This window comes from Jatropha curcas, chromosome 3, assembly GCF_041381405.1.
Source record: "Jatropha curcas cultivar XTBG-Jc1 chromosome 3, XTBG_Jcur_1.0, whole genome shotgun sequence".
Lineage (NCBI taxonomy): Eukaryota > Viridiplantae > Streptophyta > Magnoliopsida > Malpighiales > Euphorbiaceae > Jatropha > Jatropha curcas.
Window position 1 is genome coordinate 6,634,762 of NC_143153.1, and position 21,744 is coordinate 6,656,505.

General features: G+C 27.1%; 1 protein-coding gene across 1 annotated transcript; it reads right to left on the minus strand.

The window, feature by feature from the left end:
- Nucleotides 1-6,937: 6,937 nt before the first annotated feature.
- Nucleotides 6,938-11,408, minus strand: LPXB (lipid-A-disaccharide synthase B). Its single transcript, XM_020682018.2, has 9 exons — nt 11,248-11,408; nt 10,786-11,035; nt 10,135-10,234; nt 9,943-10,048; nt 9,641-9,867; nt 9,313-9,391; nt 8,888-9,126; nt 7,898-8,124; nt 6,938-7,367 (listed from the first exon to the last, which is right to left on the minus strand). Exons 2-9 carry the CDS (start codon nt 11,019-11,021, stop codon nt 7,181-7,183), a joined length of 1,401 nt encoding a protein of 466 aa, XP_020537677.1. The 5' UTR covers nt 11,022-11,035; nt 11,248-11,408; the 3' UTR covers nt 6,938-7,180.
- Nucleotides 11,409-21,744: the final 10,336 nt, after the last annotated feature.

A 21,744-nucleotide genomic window follows, 5' to 3' on the forward strand; every position in this document is an offset into this window, starting at 1 on the left:
TGAGGAAATAAAAAATGAAGGGGAGATTAATAATTCAATCATTTTCATATTTCTTCATCTTGATTTGAATCTTTGATTAGAAAAACATATAAATAAATAAATTAGAATTATAAACTCAATAATGAATTTTGGTCAAAGTCAATTAACATAAACATATATATAAAAGAGAAACACGGAGATTTTGCAATGTTTAACGTGGCACTCCCTTAGAAAAGTAAACTCAACATTTTAGCATTTCCATTTAGAAATTTTTCAATATTTCTCTTTTTTTTAATTACTTTTTTTTTTCTCTCCCATTTATTATCTAATTATGATTTGCTTTTCAATCTTATGAGTTTTAAATTAAATTATGGCCTTTGAAGAAATTTAATTATTTTGAGTACATTTTTATAAGTTCTAAAATTTAAGAACAAAAGTTGGATATTACTTAAAATCAAACTAAAATAAATTAACAACTTGAATTGAGCTAAAACGAATAAAACTAATTGACTTATGTAATCCAATTTTCTAATCTATACCTAGGCTTGCTTCTATTTTGACGTCCTATGCATTTTTTTTTATTCTTATATATATTAAAATTCTTTTAATTCTGTATAAGAATAATAGATTCTTCACATTTAAGAACCTAATAATATCTACATGTTCTAACTATTTTACCTAAATCATGATAGGGATAAAAACACTTACATTTTAAATTAACAAGGATGCAATTATTATATGATCCAACCATTTTTTAATTTGCTAAATGTATATAACTTCTATAAAAAAAAAAAAAAATTGATTGCCTAAAATTTAATCAACAAACATGTCTAACATCTTAAAAACATGTATATTATACATCCGCGCGGGAGACCATCTAATCAAATTATAAACTTTTATTTTCTTTATCAATAATTAATAACCATATAATAAATTTATTTCATAAATAAAAAAAACTCTTGTGTTTTCTTTATTTTGCAATAATTAATAATCCAAATAATAAATTTTTAATAGAAAATTTTGTTATTTTATAATTTAATAATTCTCTTTTTTTTTTTTCTAAATCCTAACTCATTTTGAGTACTATGTATATGAGTAATACATCTAATAAATTTATTACACAATTTTTTTTATGTTCAACATATTTTTTAGATAGTGATAAAAATTAATACATTGAGCAAAAGACACATATGATTAACGATTCATGGAATTTATTTCTTTTTTTATTTAGATAATTTTATGGTTTGAGTAATTGTTTTAATTTGTAAAAATAATGTTTATATTTATTGTTTTAAGTTTAGCAAAGGTGTTGTTTGTTTTCTGATTAAGTTTCTTATTTTTCATTTTTTTCTTTAAAAAATAAATAAACTCATTTAATTTTTTTTCTTTGCTTCTAAGAAAACTGTTTTTAAAACAAAAAATAAATTTTATGAAACCACAAATAGTGGTTTACTCAATTGTGTTTTCTATTTTTAATTCTATATTTCTCTTTTTTTTTTCATTTTTTATAAGATTTATCCTCATAGAATTATTATTATTATTATTATTATTATTATTATTATTATTATTATAAATCTAATATTATTTATTTATCCATAATATCATTTATTTATCTAAAATTTACAAACATATATTTTTATCTCCGTTCAAATTCTCAGCTTTTTTTTCTATATCTTTTCTATTTAGTATTATTTTTATATTTATTATTATTTAGTCTATTTATATAAATCTAATGTCATTTAGTATTATTTATTTATTATAATATTTGGATACTACATTTTTATTCAACATAATAATTATAGTTACTGTAATTTTGAAATTTTAAAATTAAATTGTAAAAAATTTTTAATTATTTTTTTCTAAAACTTAGATTTTTATAATTTTTATTATTAAGTAAAATCTTTAATAACTTAATAAGGGAGAGATTTAATAATTGGAAGAATTTTTCACATCATGAACAAAAAAAATAGTTTTGAAAACAATAGCAATTAAAAACTAAAAACAATTTCGTGTTTCTAATAAATAAAAAACTAAAAAAAGACAATTATAACAAATAGGGCCTAAGAAAGTGAATTTATTGTTTTTAATTTGTTAGTGTAGAATTCTTTTATCACTTTTAAATATATAGAAAAAGTTGGATTAGTAATTTTTATTATCATAGTAAAAAAAGTTAAAAAAATGTAATTGAAAAATATTATCTTTTCATCATATTAATTTATTTATATTTTTCAATTAAATTTAATTTGTATCAATTATTTATAAGTGTTAACTACACAATATGTGGGCATACGACTAGTGTGTATATATATAAAACATATTAAGAGAAAATATATAAGTGAAAAGTTTTGAAAACTAATTTTCATGTAACAATATTTTCTATGTTAAAAACTAGATAATTAATTATTTTCGTAAAATAACTAGCAAGAAGATATTTTTCATCGTTTTCCATTATTTTGGACATTCAGAAGGACATTCAGAAAAATAAATCAATGTAGAATATTTTCTTAATTAAAAGAAAACTAAGTCATTTTTAAGAAAAATGACTTCTCATTTCAAGAAAGGAAAACATTTTTCGGATATTGACAAACTTATTATAACTTTATAAAGATATATTTTTAATTTATTAATCACTGATAGGTAGGCATGGCTACTAATTCATTTTAAATTGAAACCGAACCGTACTATAGATGAACCGGAACCATCGATTCAAGGGCCGATTAGGGTTCATGTAAATATTAAAATGTGAACTTGAACCGGCCCGAAACCCACGGTTTCGATCCGGTTCAAACTGAAAATTTTCTATTTTTATTTTCAAAATAATAGTCATTTAGCCTATTCTATACATATCTAATAGTCTCAATAATATTTTACTGCATGATAAATTTAAGAACTTTTTTAAAAAAGAAAATACACTTTATTTTAAAAGTTAAAAATCTAAAAAGTAAAATGGCAAAACAAAATAGAAATATTTAATCTAAACTCATATTGTTTTTAACTTTTTTTTTTCTTTTAAATTGTTTACTAAGTTTAAAATTACGTTCCTGTGAAGCATTTTTCAAAATTTTCTTATAATATATTTAATTAATAACATTTAAACAAAATAAAGCGATAATTTATTTGATCATTTTATAAAATTAATGAATTTTATTCTTATATGAGTATGTGCATTCTAAAATTTATTTAAAGTAAAATTTTCCAATATTTTTTAAACTCATATTAATATTTTCGAAAGAAACATGCAACATTAGAATCGATTTTTTAAATATATATATATATATTGCTGAAAACCGTGATCGGAACCACACTGGAACCGGACAGAATCAGAATCGACGGTTCAAGGGCCGGTTCAGGTTCAATATTTTAAAATTTTTAAACTACCGATTCCAGGTCATGCTTACCAATAGCTACTACCACCAGTCACCATCACCAGTAGTCGGCTACCATCAATCACCGGCAACTACAATTAATTATTTTTTTTTCATTTTTCTCATATTCAACAGTAAAGTTTTTAAATATAAAATTTCTATTATTATAAATATTTTTATAACCTTATGAGTAAAAGATTTTAATATTTAAAACTAATTTTCAATATTGTAGTCAAACAATGAAAAATAAATTATTTGAAAAGTATTTTTTTTAAGAAAAATATTGTCCTTAGAAAATATTTTTGAGAGGCAAAATTTTTTTTTTTCTGGAAACAAATAGAGACTAAATCATTTGAAACCAACTTGCAATTAAACAAGAAACAATAGAAAATAAGTTATTTAAAAATATTTTTGAAGGAAAACATTTTTTTTTGAAAAATATTTTTTAAAAATAATTTTTTTTTAGAAAACAAACTAAGCTTAAATAAATACCAAAAGAATTTATTTGATCCATGAAATAAAATAAAAGACTATGATAGTCATACACCAATTTATTTAAGGTTGATTCTCACTCATTCCCTTAAGTTAACAATTATTTACCGTTTCAAACTTACAGTCGTAACATAAAAAAATTATCTAACATTAATTTAAGTAATACAAAAATTATTTTTATTAAATTCTCAAATAAATAAATTTTGCCTAAAAGTGTCAACCTGTTCTGTTTGATATGAGCTTAACGGGTTTGGACAAACCAATACTACAAACTAGTTAGCTTGTCATCCTTTTATGTTTTTTTGTGAATAGCTTGTCACAAGGTTTACGGCTTAGTCATAGTTAAAACTGCCTCTTCCTACTGGTTTGTTTATTGGGGATAAAAAAACTCCACATGCCTAGCCAAGCCTCTCCCTACAAGTTTGTTTATTGGGGATAAAAAAACTCCACATACTCAGCTTATATTACCAACTGAGCCACAACCCCACAACCCCTAGATTGTTCTTTATGCATTCAGTAAAGATTGAACTCGAACGTTCTTCCCACATACCTAGACTGTGTTGCCAACTGAGCCACAATCCCTAGGTTCTTTGTGAATTTGATATGTAGTAAATATGGGATTGTTAACAGTTTTGTTGTTATAAGAAATTAGTCATGTACCCGCGCGATGCGCGGATTGTATAATTTTTTTTTTCAATTGAATTGAATGTAGTTTTCAAAAAAAAAAAATTGTAATTTATATTTGTGTTGCTTTAATTTAAATAATTTGCTTATTCGTTTTTATTACATACACTCTTTTTAAAATTATCAAGTAATGAATATAAATATTAATTAGCACAATTAACTAAATTATTGTAATTCAACTAATAGATTAGTTAATTATTTATTTTTTCTCTTTAAAATTATCATATATTCAAATTAAATAAGGTATAAGAATATTTAATTTAATGAAAATTTTAGTGAAATTAAAATTAATATTTTAATTCTATTTGTTAATGTAATTATGTTATTTAATTAATTTTTAACTATGACTCTATTATACCTCCATTAGTTTTTTTAATAGAAAAAATTATTTAATAAAAATTTAATATTTATTAAATGCAAAAAAATATTAATTATAATGAAATTTTTCATTAGATTTATTAGTTTGTAATTCCATTATTTAATAAAAAATTTAATGTTTTATTAAACTCAAAAAAAAATTAATTATAATGAAAAATAGAATGCCACATCATCACTTTTATATTCTAATATATTGCCACATGAATATTTATGCTTTAGAAATTATATATTTATATATATAAATAGATATTGAATAATGTTTATGTTATAAATTGATGTTTAAGAATGATAAAATGTATTAGTGCTAATTGGGTGAAAATTAACCATTTATTTTAGATGACTATTTTATTGAGGAACCTTTGAGGCTTAAACTCTGAAATAACTATCAAGACAGTATTTCTTATAGTGAAATAAGAAATGAAATTATTTTTTATTTTTAATTAGAAATTAATGAATATTTATCAAATTTATTAAGTAGGAGGTGTAGGGTTAAAATCTTCTTAATCATATGTGTTTTCATTAGTTTGGTGAATTTAGAGGAGAGCTACTCTTATTGTAGTCGGCAATGTTATTTTGGTGGACAGTGTTTCTCTATGAATTAAAAAGAAAAAAAAAATACAATACCATCCAATTTGCTATAACAAAAACATGAATAAAACCTTACCATTACTGCAAATTTAAATTAAACAAACTTAATTAATGCAAAATCAACTAAACCAACAAAAAAAAAAAAACCTAAAAATTAAGTAAAAACTCAACATAAGAACTGAAAAATTAAAATAAATAAATAAATAAAAACTAGAGAAAGAACAAAGAACAGGGAGAAGAATAAAAAGAAACTAGAAGCTCTGAAGAACTAATTAATGTCCCATTACAACCGCTCCAAGAATACCTTGATTAGCTGGTTGAACATCCTCTAGTTCTTTTTCTTCGTCGCTTTCAGCTGGTGGATATTCCCGTCCGGTGCTTTCCTCCTCCAAATTTCTGTGAGGATATTTAATGGAAATTTTGTTCACAACTTTATAAGTATCATCAAAATCCTCATCTTCGAATTCATTTTCTTCATTTTTGTTGCTGTTTTCGCCTTCTTTGCTACTCTTACCATCGCCAGAACTGTTGGCACTCTCTGAACATGTCACTTTGATAAAGAATGAGCAGAGCATTAGAGTGATGAATAAGCTGAAGAGAAACTTTCCTCTGCATATTGATACTGTCATTGTTGATTATTAATTTTGTATTAGTCTTAACTGGTTTTGGTTTGGAGTTTTTATTAATTGTGGAAAGATGTTAGATATATAAAAAGTGTATTTCTTACTATTTTTAAGAAGTCAAGGAGTGTAGTTTTTTTAGGTGGTTCTCCTTTTTTTAGTTTTGAGCTGGTCTTATGGTGAGAAATTATTTATTATTTTTTTTCTTTTCTCTTAGATAATAATTAGTAATTATCTGTCTATTAATCACTGAACTAAACAAAAAATCAAAGTTAGTAACTTTTGGAATTTATTATTTTTATTAATAACAATAAATATGTAGATCGATTTATATTAATAAGTTATTATTTATGTTAGTCATATTATGTTAACGTAGAAGATAGTTGTGGGTTATGGGTTATTCAGTATAATTCGTTATACTGTCGTTTGTTTTTTTTGTATGTTTGTTTTGTTGGATGCATGGAAGTTCTAATGGGTGAGTTATTTTGTATGTTGTTTGTTTATGCAATTATGAGAGTTTCAATTGGTGAGTCGAATGCATGGCTCTACAAACTTTGTCCTTTATGGTGAAAAGAATCGAACTTTGTCCTTTATGGTGAAAAGAATCGAACTCGAGATCAATCAGATCATGCATGATTGACAATCCTATTTGGTATCCTGCATTTTCACATTTTCCATATGTTATTAAGCTGGCAAGCCATAGTGGCATCCAATTCAGAATTATGAGTTTAAAGTTTTTTACTTCATTTCTACGTAAGTTCAGAAACTAAGCCAGCTTCGGAGCCGGATCGCCCAATTGAACCCCCTCTATAGGAGAAGTAAACAAAGAAATATGGAAAAGTGAACTAACATTGCAAAAATTGAAACTCAAGTGACATGGAAAAATAACAAGGATATCCATTTACATCAAACTTCATAACAAAAGAAAATGTCAATCTGCAACCACAACTTTTTGCATCCAAAATAAGGAAACCAGCTAAAAGTATAGACTGCTATGTTACAGCTGCCAACCATGACTTCACTCCCTTCTTAACACTCTTCAACAGAATCCAACAACGTCCGATGAATTATTCCTCACGGTTTTACGTGCCATAGTATGGTAGACGCTGCCATAATGCTCGGAGAGAAACTTGAAAAACTTCTTTCTTTAACCTGTTCTGCTGAGTTATATATGATCCTTTCTGAAGGAAATAGAAGACTGATTACCTTTTCAGCAGCAACAATTTGTTTTTCTTGAAGTTCCTTGTTGTGCATGAGTTCCCTGCAGTGGAGAATAATCTGTAAGTTGCAGAAGACAATTTAAGAATTATGAAGTTACATTCAGTAGAAATTAGCAAACTGACATTTTATAGGTCCTCGGCATCGAGTCTTTTCAAAGGACTCATCTGTTTAACTTTGGGCCATAAATAAAGAGCTCAATTAAAAAGATCAAAAGCAAATAAATCGACTGAACCAATGTTTACAAATTCAATTTGCTTAATTCTATTTTCATAATAATTCATTTTATTTGGTAATCAAGACTATTTAGGTCCAACTTTTCATCAATTATGGAGCCAAGTTTATCAACCCTAACTTATACATACTACATAAGCTTTATTTTCTTAGGCATCCAGCTCATCAATCGAATTATGGGTGAGGATGGAGCTATTTTTGCCAAAATGCAATTGCAGCCATATTGTATCTAACAAATTTATAAGGTAGGTGCAGACGTTTTGGCTATGCATGCCACATCCACACTCTTCTAGAAGTTAAGAAGACAAAAAAAGGGCTTCTATTGTGAGATGATCTTACTTAAGCAATGAGGCTAGATTTGTAGGTGTGCATGCGTGAAACAGAGCTTCAGGAATTATGGCAGAATCCATGAGTATATTGGGCAGAGAAATGTATGGTATCTTTGCTTTGTACTGAATAAATGATTCAGTTAGGAGATGGGCTCGGTAGGCAACTACACATGGCAAGCGTGCAAGCTGAAGCTCCACGGCAACTGTTCCAGAAGTACATAATGCAACAGTACTGGCCTGAAGGCATTCAATCAACTTCAGTCACAATGATAAATTGCATCATAAAATACATAAGGGGTCCAAAATGATGAAACTTTATTTTTTCTGCACATGGTGCATTCGACAATAAAAACCTCACAAGTATCCAATATTTCCCCAAAGGCATTTTCAGTCAAACCAGATACTAGCATCAGATATAGGCTCTTCAAAGAACTCAACATTTCAGTGCAGCAATTTATAGTTTATATTCAAGGTAAACATAAAAGACAAGGAGAGAAAAAAAAAAAAAAGAAAAAAACACCAGAGTTTGAAGGACCAAAAGAATCAAGACATAATTACTTAATGATAAAAATAAAAACAGAATTTAAAGAACTGAAAAATTAAGGCCTGATAGTTAAAAAAAAAAAAAAAAGGCTATATGCCTTTTCCAACTGTGACCATCTCTTTAAGATTCAGTAATGTCCATAAAATTCAATAATAAAAACCAAGCATACTCAGTTTTCTCTCTTGTAGTATGAAATAATGAACAGAATGGTAACTGGACTTAAAGGAAAATTTATCAGAAACTCTAATTTGGTAATGATGGCAGCAATTGGAGGTTTTTATACTTGGACTGTTCCAATCTTGTTGACCTGTTTTATCTTCTACCTTACCACCCATGAGAATTACCAGGATTTGTCAAATCCTGAGTTGGAGGATGTACACTCCCAGGCAACCCCTTAAATCAACATCCAACACAACTCTATCACTGTTAACTATAAAGAAGAGTGGAAGGACTTACATTAAATGCATCATATTTCATGCGTGGATGTCCTCCAGGAACCACTATAGCAGGCACAGGCCACTTATGAACAAAAGCCTTAATGTAATCTTCCACAAGCTGATTTGGTGCTAGGTGGATGACTGCAAATAACTCGTTAAAGGAGTCTTGTAACTGTTCCATTGTATTTGCAAAGATGGAAAGCATTTTGGTGACCTCTTGTAATCTACTTCCAGGAAGCAAAGAAACAACAGTGGCACCTTTCAACGAGAAAATTGACTAAGCACTAAGCAAGAAGGAATTTAAAATTTTAAAATAGATAAGCTCCTTCTGGTTATTATTAATGCAAGAATAATAATATACTTTACAACTTGATGCAGGCCTTAAATTTTTCAATAAAACCAGAAGTTTAAGATCAATTTAAGAAAATAATCCAGTTAGAATACCTGAAGGTACTCCATGTTTACTTTGGAAATCTTCACGGTTTCCCTCTATTTTGCATTCATGTGGTGAGATTTGCTTTCCCTTCACATTATAAGCCATCAATGCTTTATAGGTTAATTAGCTCTAAGAGTGAATATCCACCATACTAACCAAATAAGAAATTAATTCAAGTAAGAGACACGTTTTCTCCGATATTGCAGCTCTTTAGAATGATAAAGTACGTTATACAATCTTGAAACTTCCATAGGAACTTTGAAGATGAAACTATTTAAATAAATAAACTCTTATCAATGCAGAATAGATTCCAGGATTAGGAGATGAAACACATACTGAATTCAATTCCAAAACATCTTCCAGAATGGGGTGGCCCACAAAGGTTGCAGCCAATCCATTTGACTTACAAACTGCTTCCTCATTTGGAAGTATGCAAAAAACATGATCCACAAAATTAGCTAGATCTTTGAGCCTTGCTTCTCCCCCTTTCCATGCCCAAAATGATGGTGCCACATAATGGAAGTGTACAGGGCAATCATCCCATCGTTGCTGACTGTATCTAGCTGCAAAAAGCATTTCTCCATTTTCCTACAACAGATTTATGCTGATGCAAAAGGCAGGGAAGTGGTTCATGATACCTCGCAACTGCTTTAGGAGACGAAAAGAGAATCCCTTGGAGTCCACAGTCACAACAACATGAGGCCGAAACAGAAGAGCAGCCTCAGTTGTTTCCTTCAACTTTGCCTAATATTTAAGGTTCAACTTTAATCAAATATTTAGAGAGGCAGTTTCATGGAAATTTGATGCAGTGATGTGTTTTCTCGACTCACTCTGATTCGAGTCAGATGGGGTAACAACTCCCATATCCCCATTACTGCTATATCCTCCATAGGAAACAGAGATTTCAATCCTTCCTTGGACATCAAGAACCTTACACATAAGGAAACAAAATTTCAAAGTAGATAAGAATTAAAAGGCCCTAGACCTACTTTTTAAAAACATTTCTACTGATTAAGGTAAGGAAAACATCCTCACTTACACTGGTGATCAGGGGTAAGATAAATATATATTCCCATCAAAGAAGGAATGTGTTTTTCCAATATCAAAATAGAGGCTTTTCAAATCATTGTTGTAGCTCCTATTGCGAAAAACAAAACCTAGAATATGATGATTAAAGGCAAATAAAAACTCTCTTTGCTGGTATATTTGACATATTTTATTTATAAAAACTTGAAAACAACTAAACTCAAACCACCTTTGCAAAAGTGGTGCTTTTTTTTATATGACATTTTAGAGAACACGATTTTACATAATCAATATGAATGTCAAAAATTATGCATAATTCAAGTACAACTATGCCATCCTAAAATTTAAAACAAAAAAAAAAAAAAAGAGATTACTGCATTCACATATCTGAATTAAACAAATACAATCAAGGAACAGACAATTACAAAAAGACCAGCCAAAAATTAAGAGCTTACCCTCCAACGCCTGCAAAGCGGATGGGAGTAGGAGAAAGCTTCTTCAAGGAAGCCATAAGACGAGAACCAATAGTATCTCCTGAAACCTCACCAGCAACAACGAACACTCTTAGTTCCCCATCTTTACCAGCAATGTCCATCACAGTTTTGCTTGAGACAGATATATATCTTCTAAGTTGCCTCAAGAATCCCATATCAGCCCCAGCATTCACATTCTTGATAATTTTTGACAGCATTTTTTGAATATTCGCTGAGCATCACAAGCCAAAAAATAAAAATAAAAAACTTAAAATTTTCATAAACTAAATTTCCTCTTACTCTTTCTAGGTTATTTGGAGTTCAGATTCATTGAAAATTAAAACTTTATGCTCATCTGGTTATATGATAGTAAAATACAAGAATATCAAGATAACTACACCACAAAATTACAAATAACAAAAGCATGCGCATTAAGAAAAATACACTTTTGAAGATGAGAGCAGAAGCAAGCAGAGACTGAAGTAGGAAGCTAGTCCGGCGGAGAGAGAGAGGGAAGCGAAGTGGACTGTGCAGATGAATTTGGGCCGAAGAGATGCCTAGTGTTCTTTTTTTTCCTCAATAACTATTTTTTTATTTGCTAGGAGGCCCAATGGCCGTTACACTGTTATAGTCTACCATATTCTCCCCTTGGCGAGTAGATGGACGAAAACTCGTGTGGTCGGAGGTTTCGAAATTATAACTAAGTGAAAAGTCTAATATGGTTATGCCTAGTTGGCTTATAACTATTTACTCCCTCGATTATAATTTTTTTTCATTTTATAAAGTTTAACTCTAATTAATTATTTAGGCTATGCTTATATTAGGAAATTAACTTACCTTCACATTTTTCAATGTTCAAGATATTTAGAAAAATCAGTTAATAGAAAATATTTTCCTATTAAAAAAAAATTAAATCATTTTAAGAATGCTAAATGATAAAAGAGGGTCTGAATTTTGATGATTTTTATAATTTTAGCCTTTTTTTTTTTAATTTCGACAATTGTGACAGTGAATTTATTTTTTTTATTGCAATTATAGCATGTGTCTCGTGAGCGTTACGAAATTATTGATGTTATTGTTAGTGGCATTCACATTTTAATATATTAGTACCACATCACATGCTATGTCAATAATTTAAAAAAATCTTGAACTTTTTTCATTTTTGCAATTTTAGTCGATACCAACCTTTTTATGACATGCGTGATATGTTGACTATGCTCGGTATATACTCATTTTTTTATATTCTTTTAGTTTTTTTTATCTACATAATATTAAAGTGTGAGTTTTTGTTTAGATTAAAATTAATACAAGCAGTTAATTTGTATTACATTTTACCGTACAAACTACTTATAATGTTATTTCTTATGTACTTAATTAGATTTTTATATAGTGAAGTGGTCTCAAACAGAATTGATATGATAATAATTTTGGCAACAGTAGTATTATTACTTACCAAGTGTATTAGAGAAATGAATATATGCATATATATACAAATTCTTGAAACTCTAAAAAGTGACCCAAAACAAAAGTATATAGTTGTAGTTATTTTCTATTTTCCTAAACACTATTTTCTTTCAAGTCAAACAGATTTAGGATATAAAAGAAAAAATATCAAGAAAATTAAAAATACGTAATCATTAATAAGTCATCTATTTATTGCAAGGAATATATAAATCTTTTACTAAATTAAAATGATAACATTACAAATCATTAAAGCGAAAAGGAAAATAAAAAAATAAAAAATAAATTATTAAGAATAAAATTCTTTTCACAACTAACCTAAAAAAAAGAGTTGCAATATATATAAATATATCAATATATCAATAAAATATTATATATATATATAAAGTCAAAATTTTAAACTGGTCCCGAATCCTCCACACACATATGTATATTTTATTGAAATAAATTTTGAAAAATTTAAAATTTTAAAAGGTTTAATTATGTGTAATGTATTTGAAAAATTATTTTTTAAAAAATATATTCAATCAAATCATACAAACATAAAGAAAAAATATTAATAAAAATAATAAATTTTTTTCTTTTTTATATCTCTCCTAAATAAAATATTATGTATATTCTATTTGAAATTTTATTTTAAAAAATATACTCAATCAAATTATACAAATATGAAGAAAAAATATTAATAAAAAGAATATACTTTTTTCTTTTTTTATTTATCTCAGAAATAAAATATTTTAAATTATAATTAAAATATAATTAAATATTCAAAATAAAATATAAAATTTTTAAACGTCTCCTTATCATATATATGTATTAAAAATAAATTTTAGAAAGATAAAACTTAACAAAAAAAATTTTCAATATATATAGATATATAAATATATCAATAAAATATTATATAAATTTTTAAAATTAAAATTTTAAACTGATTGCCAATCTCACACACATATGTTCATTTTATTTAAAATAAATTTTGAAAAGTAAAAATTTAAACTTTTTGAAAGGTTTAATTATGTGTATTCTATTTTAAAAATTATTTTTTAAAAAATATATCTAATCAAATTATACAAACATAAAAAAAAATATTAATAAAAATAACATACTTTTTCTTTTTTTATCTCTCTCGTAAATAAAATATTATGTATATTATATCTAAAAATTTATTTTTTAATAAAACATATCCAATCAAATCATATAAATATAAAGAAAAAATATAATAAAAAATATATTTTTTTTATTTCTCTCTGAAATAAAATACTTTAAATTATAATTAAAATTGAATCAAATATTTAAAAAATAAAATATAAAATTTTTAAATGTCTTCTTATTCTATATATTTATTAAAAATAAATTTTGAAAAAATAAAATTTTAAATTTTAAAATGCCTAATTATCTATATGTATTTATTTAAAAATAATTTTTATAAATATATCCAATCAATTAGTAAAATATAATTTTTTAACTGGCTATGATTAATGTTATTTTAGCATATTCTAAATTTCATTAAGAACATTATCAGAAATTTCATAATTTCCCTCCTATTCCTACATTTATATATAATATAGATTTTTTTTTATTTTAGGAATGTCATATGAGTTGTTTTGTGGTACAAATATATACATACTTAGCATTTTATTAATTATAATTTAATTATGTAAACTTTAGATTTTCTTGGGTGATTCTCAAATTACAGCCTATAAGTCTATCATGGAAAATTTATTATTTAATTATTCACTTAATTTATAATTATTATACTATAAAAAATAAAAATTTAATTCCAAATACTAAAATAACATTACACATTATATATTTTACATTTAATTTAATTTTGAAAATTTTAAAATTAAAAAATAAATTATTGTAATCCAAAATAATGCATTTTTAAAATAAATAATTTTAAATTAAGTATTATTTAAAAATATAAAAAATTGAAAAAAATAAATTCACGGTATTTATTGCTAAAATTATAAGAATTAACTAATTTAAAATTATTTTATTGAACTTACAAAAACAATTAAAGTTTAAATTTTTTTTAATATCATTAATATTTTAAGAAAAACCACTTTTCATTTTTTAGGGAAAAAATATTTTTTGAAAGGTACCCTAATATGATAGGAAGAGTCGCGCTAGCTTAATCTCAGTGCCTCGAGGCCTCATAAGCATAGCGATTCGCCTTGTCGAAGAAGCATGGATGTATGTAAAGGGATTGATAGGCGGAGAGCGGACGAATGGGATCACTTTCACCCCTTTAGAGCATAAGACCTAGATCTAGAGCGGGTGCTGAAGCTCTCAATAAAAAGAATTCAAAATTGGGCGACTTTGATTCGACAAATTTATTATGATTTTTAATATATATTTTGCTAAAAATACAATTATTGAATATCACAAAATGAGTCCATTTTCTTTGGTTGTATGTATTATCTTTGATCCCACTTGACTTAAAAGCCAAAGTTGGCCAAATTGCCAATAATGACATACATATAAGGTTGTTTCAGCGGCTACGTGGAGCAAAATTTGAGTCCATTAACAAAATTTAAGGGAAGGAGACAGAAAACTACATTTATGTTCCATTTGCTTTGAAGACAATGATAATTTATTTCTGAAAAATATACTTTAAACACCTTTTTTTTTCTAAAATATTTTATTGCAATAATGAAAATCGTCAGAAGATACTGATGTTTTACCATGAAAATACTAGTGTTTTTAATTTATAAACTCTAAAAATATTTAGATTTAAAAAACTTAATATTTTATTTTATTTATTACAATTGTAATTATGAGGATAGATATATACATAAAAAAATGGTTATTCATAGCAATTATGGTGATTCCAATCTATGATATCAATATTTTTTTATTTATTAAGAAACCCAATGAACCAAAATAATGTGATAAGTTATATAACAGGAGTAACGAGTGATGGAACCATGAATTAAAATTAAGAGGCTAGAAAACTTTTCAAAAGTTAAGGAGGGTGAAATTGAAAAAATTTACTATTTTAGTGAATAAAATGAAAAAATTTTAATATCTTTTTAAAAAAATTTTGTTAGGGGACCATCTCTAGACCTCCCAGCTCCATCAATGGAAATAACACTCTCTTTAACTCACCAAATTAAACCAACCAGATCATACTCGATTGACTTATGATATCAATACTAATTTATATGATCAATATATAACGTATGTTTTTTATATATTTTTTTTTTGTTTACACGTATCTTTAAACTCGGGTTGGAGTGATATTCAAGTCAAATCCTTCTAATTAGGGATGAGTATTAAACAGTAAACTATTGCAAAATCAAACCAAACAGCACCAAACCATCAATTTTAAATAGTTGGGCTAATTTGATTTATAATATAATAAACCGCTTTCAAAACAATTTGGTTTAATTGTTATTTAATTTAACCATTTAAAATCCACATTAATAACAAATTCGAAACATGTAGTTTAATTTTTGGTATCATTTCTTATGTTCTTAATGTATAGTATTTAAAGAAATTTATTTGTTTTATAAATAGGTTCTTATTATAGGATTACACTTTGGTGAATTATGAATAATAGTTACATATAATGTTATTGTTTTTATAAATTTAAATTGCAGAAATTGATATTTCATGTGTTATGTGCTTTAAATTATCAAATAATTGAGTTTTTTTTTTTGCTAGTTATAAAATTTTCTTATATTATATATTATATAATATATATTAATTCATTATGTTGTTTAATTATAATTAAAGAATTACTAAATTATTTTAATGGTATCATACCATAAACCGAAATGCATCAAACTGCTTTATTAATTTGGTTTGATTTTATTGATTAAATAGTTTGATTTAGATTGAAAAATCTATAAACCGTAATTTCTAGTTTGATTTTTCTCAAACCGCATCGAATCTATCCGTGTTCTCCCTATATTTAATAATGAAATTCCAAAATTTAAAAAACTGACCTTATAGGTAAAATTTGCCATGTGTTTATATATTTTACTTTTCTTATAATGAGATTATGGAGACTTAAAAAATAACTCTTTTAAAAGAAAATGTTAAAAAAAAACTTAATTTTTAATAAAATAATATTTTTCAGTGGTTTAATTGTTTTTTTCGAAAGTTCAGTGGTATAATTTTTAAATTTTGACAAACACTGAAAGATATAAAAAATATTTTTGAAGAAAATATTTTCAGCGAAACAATATAGGCCATAGCCTTGTAAACATTACGTACTACTGTGGAGCCTACTTTTCTAGACTGATTTTCTTAGTCATTTTCTCCAACCTCTCAAGAGATGCAACTTGCAGCTTTCCTCTGTACAGGGTCCCCGTCATTAAAGTTCGATTAGCTGAATAATCAGACATTTATTAAACTCAAATAATGAGTGCTTATACGTAGGAGTTAGGTGTAATGTCCGTCCTGATACGATTAATTATGTACCGGCCTTGATTTAATTTCTTAATGAAACATATTTAATTTCCTAAAAAAAGTATTAACTATTTTTTTTTTCTCTCAAAACAATTAATTATTTTTCTTTTGCATGTTGAAATTGAAATAAGCGAAATAATAATAAAGGATAATTCTCATTTTATTTTATTTTTTATAAATTCTCTATCCCCTCCACTTAAAATTTAAACCTAACATCTCTTGGTAGAAATTTCTAGCCATTGATTAATCATTGATAACCTTTTGGGAATAGTTTAATTAACTTAACCTAATTATCAATTACACCAATCACTCTCTCTTTTCCACTTTTCAGTGTCACTTCAGAATTTTTTATTGTTTCTTTCATGTAGTATTTTAAAAAATTAAGGAAGTTTAGGTACATTTCTCTCTCACTTATTATCTTTTTATCTCTTAATTAAAGATTTAGAATTAAAGAATAATTTAATCAATTACATCTTTTTAAAAATTAAATTGATGTTGTTTAATGATTTTATTAAAATAAACTTAAACAACGTTCTAAAATGGAAAATGTAGAAAATAGAGGGAAAAAGAGATTAAGAAAACATTGTAATTTTGTTATAATAAATATGAAAAAAATTATAAAACCATTGACACATTTGTTTTATTTCACAGAAAAATAAATATTATGGTGACTCTAAAGCTTTTAACAATTGAAAAAAAAAAAAAAAAAAAGACTGATTTGACAATGATTGTTCCCACAAAATTAATTAGAAACCTATAGAGCTATAACTTCCCCAAACTAAAATGGGTAGTTAGTTAACGGTTGGCATCATATCATTAATCATAGAGGTTGATTCTCAACTAGTTTGTAAAGCTATTGATGGCACAATGACTATCTTTCATGTGTTAGATAGTGTTTCTGTTATTTGGATTAGAAGGCAAGTCAATGGGTCGGCTCATGTTATTGCATGGGAGGCTCCTCACCACACAAGTTTTCAACTATGGGATTTGATTCCTGCTTATATTGACAAAATTGTACTTTATGAAGCTTCTTAATCAATAATATTTCCTCTTTCAATGTAAAAAAAAGAGAGGTAGTTTTTTTTATAGTCTTCGGTAATATATGATTTGAACTAATTTTTACTAGGGGTGTAATTCGGATAGTATGGAATGGAATGATCTATTCTGTTCCAAATTATTTTGAAATTTGAGATTGTATTCCACTCCATTGTAAATATTTTTTAGAATTTAAAATTTTATTCCATACCATTCTATTGAAATTCGGTTTAAAATTCTATAGTTCCAAATTTTCTTAACCATAGATACAAATCTAATATAGTATAACATTTTTTAAGATGTAAATTTTTAAATCTAAAAAGGAATAATCACTATATTTTTATATATACAAACTAAAAAGACATAATTAAATTTTTAAAAAATAATAAATTAATATCACATATAGCTAAATAAAATATCTAATCTTACATGTTTATATATAGTAGGTATACTTCACCCTTGACATTTAATAACTAAATTCATGTAATTAACATCTTAATAATTAATAATAATAATAATAATATTATAAAATCAACAAAAGATAATGTGGTTCATATTAAGATATATCAATATATACAGTTACCAAATTTATTAAAAAGTGTTAAATATATAAAAAACATATATTATAAGTGTAAGTATACTAAAATATTTCAAACCATATAATCTAATAAAAGATAAAATATTATAACCAAAATCATGATTTTCAACCGAAGAAAGTATATATGAGTATTTAAGCACATAATATATATTAATTACTAATTAGGGTTAGGGTTAAAAAATTCTATTAAATTATGTAGTTTCAGAATTAAATAGAAATTTTCTTAAAAAATGAAAAATTAAAGATATTTTATTCTAATCTTTAATTTAATATTTTATTTTAAAACATATAATTACAAACTAAAGAATAATAAAATAAAATTCGGTATAATGGATTGGAATATGTGAAACGACTCGAAAATTTAATTTCGTAGAATTTTCATTTAAAAACTAAATTTTTTTATTTCAACCAATGAGATTATACCAGCTAGTATTTTATTATTGCTAAACTGGACCCGTAAACCAATTCGATTTTTCGAAAACCAAGCGAAAAACTCGAAAACCAAGCAAATCGAGCCAAATCATTAAATTAGACCAAACCGGTTCGAATCGAACCGGAATGGTCTAGAAGCTACAGATTTTTTTTTCCTTTCTTTTCTTTTTCTTTTCTTCTTCTTCTTCGTTCCAGCGTCAACCTCACCTGGCCCTCTCCTCCTCCCGTTTTTTTTCGATCACCGGAGACCAGCGCCACGCCATGCTGTCGCCTCCACGCCGCAGCGGATTCCGGCCTCCCTTCCCCTCTCCTCTTTCGTTTCTGGCGCACGCAGAAGGCGCAGGAGAGCCGCGACCTCCTTCGATCGGGAAACCGCGTCGAGTCTCCTGCTCCTCGACTTTCTGGCGACACCAGCTCATCACAGGCCCTCTCCTCATCTCTAGCATTTCTCCAGCCATCATCCTATTCATTTTCGACCAAGTTAGCATCGACAGGATGGGCTTTTGAACAAAGGAGCCGCTGCCGATTGTTCTAACCAGAAAATTTCGATTTCCGGCGTGTATCGCAGCTGGGTAAGTCAATTTCCAACCTTCATCAATTTAGTTTATGAGCTCCTTGATCAAAGATGGAGGTTTTGAATCATGAATAAAACTATTGCATAAATCTAGACCCTAGCTCCTGCTGTCATACATTTTTTTTTAGGAAAAATTTGATTCTCTAATTTAGTTTAAATTATTAGCTAAGTTAATGGATAAGTTTAGCATGAACAAGGGAATTTTAGTTAAGAATAGATATAGCATGATTATGACAGCAACATTATCGCTAGTACTTGATCTATTGCAGGAATTTATAAATTTAGCTACTATTTAAGCGAATATGAATAGAAATTTTGAATTTTTGCTCTTGAAATCGGTATATAAATGATTCCTATATTGGGATGGTTAGATTATTACGTTTATTATAAATCCTTGTGAAGAATTAAGCATTCTTTAGGTTAAAATAAATAAATAAATAAATAAATAACTAGTTAGCTATATGGTCAAGTTGTCGATATCCTAGGAAGGAGGAATTGAATTGTTTCCAATTTGAATGAGTTATAAACTGAATTTTTATTAAAAAAAAATGTGCAAAACCAGGGGATATATTATGGGTACTAAATAGGAAATCTTGAATTCCTTGAGCTAGCAGTAATTATTTAGTTGATTTCTTGAATTGTAGTGTTTGAGATGAATATGCGAAGTCATAAACCAAGTTCTTAATGCGATATGAGCTCAAGTTTAAGGAAAAATATATTTTTCTTGGGCACAGTAGCTATTTCAGGTACTTCGTACCATTTTAAATAATTGGTATGGAAACAGATGTATGTATATATATTTATATTTTCAATACTCTTATGTTGGTTAGTGTTGGTTACTGCTTGATAGCAATATTCTTGCAAATTTAACGATTCAATTGTAAAACTCTTTAGCTATATCTAGAAGTGGTATCTTTATGTCAAGACAGAGAAATTTATGAAGCTTTAGTTATATGTTTAAGTTTCGAGCTGGGTTATCTAGTAGAAGTATTTATTAAATTGTAATTTAATTGAAATGTCAGTTCTTAATAGTTAGTCTAGAACTTTAGTAAATGTTTAATGATATTTTATATAACTTAAGCAAAGAATTATTGATAACGTTCCTAGATTAGTTCAAGGTATTTTAATTTGTAAATTATGGTTGATTGGTGATATACTATTGGAGGCGGATGGGTATTTGATTTGATCGATTGCCCGACGGATGGGTTGTGTGTATTGATGGATAAATATATAATAATACTGTGTTATCTAAACAGATGGATAGTCCAAATTATAGGGGAGGTGCTGCCGAAATTTTGTTAGAACTTAAACTAGTTTTAATTAATAACATAATTAAAAAGTTTATTTAGATTAATTCTATAACCTAATGCATAATAAATAGAGTGCTCTAATTATTTATTTATTATCTTTATTATTCATTTAATTATTTAAGTATTTAATTATTTTCATTGTTATTGTTTATTATCATCATTTATTTTATTGTTGTTGTTTATTGTTAATGGTATTTATTTAATTATTTAATTGCATTTGAGAATGGATGTCTAATTGTGCATTGCATTACGATGTTCAGCTGATCAATATGTCTGCATTTGATTGCAATGTTTGATTAATTGTGTTGTGAAAATGCTATGCTTTGTTTGTGTGGAATTGGGATGAAGTGGACCACCATGGGTTTGTGAGGACGGTCTGTGATATGGATCCTGAATACGATATGATACTTGACCGTCGGCCGGGAAAATGGGAGATCGGTGCCCCCTTGTGCACCGAATGATATAGATTATATGGGGATTTACAGGATGGCTTCTTGTTGTTGCGCACCTGATAATCTAGATTTGATTGTAGCCCGCAGGGTGGCCTCCTGTTGTGAGCACTTGATGATTTAGATTGGATGGAGACCACCGGGTTGCCTCCTGTTGATATGGAAAAAAAAAAACGAGAGAGTGGAAAAACAATGAGAGGACTGGTCAGTGAGGATTAGACCAGTTGGCCGTATGGGGGATCGGCTCCCTGGTGCACATGTACGAGAGGGCGAGCCATGTGTGAGGACGGCTCGTTGGGGTTTCAGGTGGTGCCACTGACTAATTACCACTTGCTTGATTACTTGAAGGTGACATTACGTGTGAGTGCTGGTATGTGTCATTTGTGTGACTGGCTGCATGAGCATATAACTAGTCGGATGACTAGATTGAAATGTTTACATATTTGTGTGACTGCGTGTGTTGTGCAATAATTATTACTCCTTAGAAAACTCACATGTCTTGTTTGATTTTTCAGGAAGTAAGTTTTTCTTTAATTTGATTTAGGCTATGTTTCTTCGGTGCAGGGCAATAAAGAAATTTTCCTAGTTCCATAATTATTTTACTATGTAATTATGTGTATAAAAAGCCATGTATACCAAACAGTTAGTGACTCCGCAGTTGTA

Excerpts from the sequence above, each read along its gene's own strand:
- LPXB (XM_020682018.2), bottom strand. The coding sequence starts at position 11,021 with ATGCTGTCAAAAATTATCAAGAATGTGAATGCTGGGGCTGATATGGGA. Across the intron at positions 9,127-9,312 it reads TAAACATGGAGTACCTTCAG|GTGCCACTGTTGTTTCTTTG; the intron begins GTATTCTAACTG and ends TCTCGTTGAAAG. Across the intron at positions 7,368-7,897 it reads AATCTAGCCTCATTGCTTAA|GGAACTCATGCACAACAAGG; the intron begins GTAAGATCATCT and ends TCTCCACTGCAG.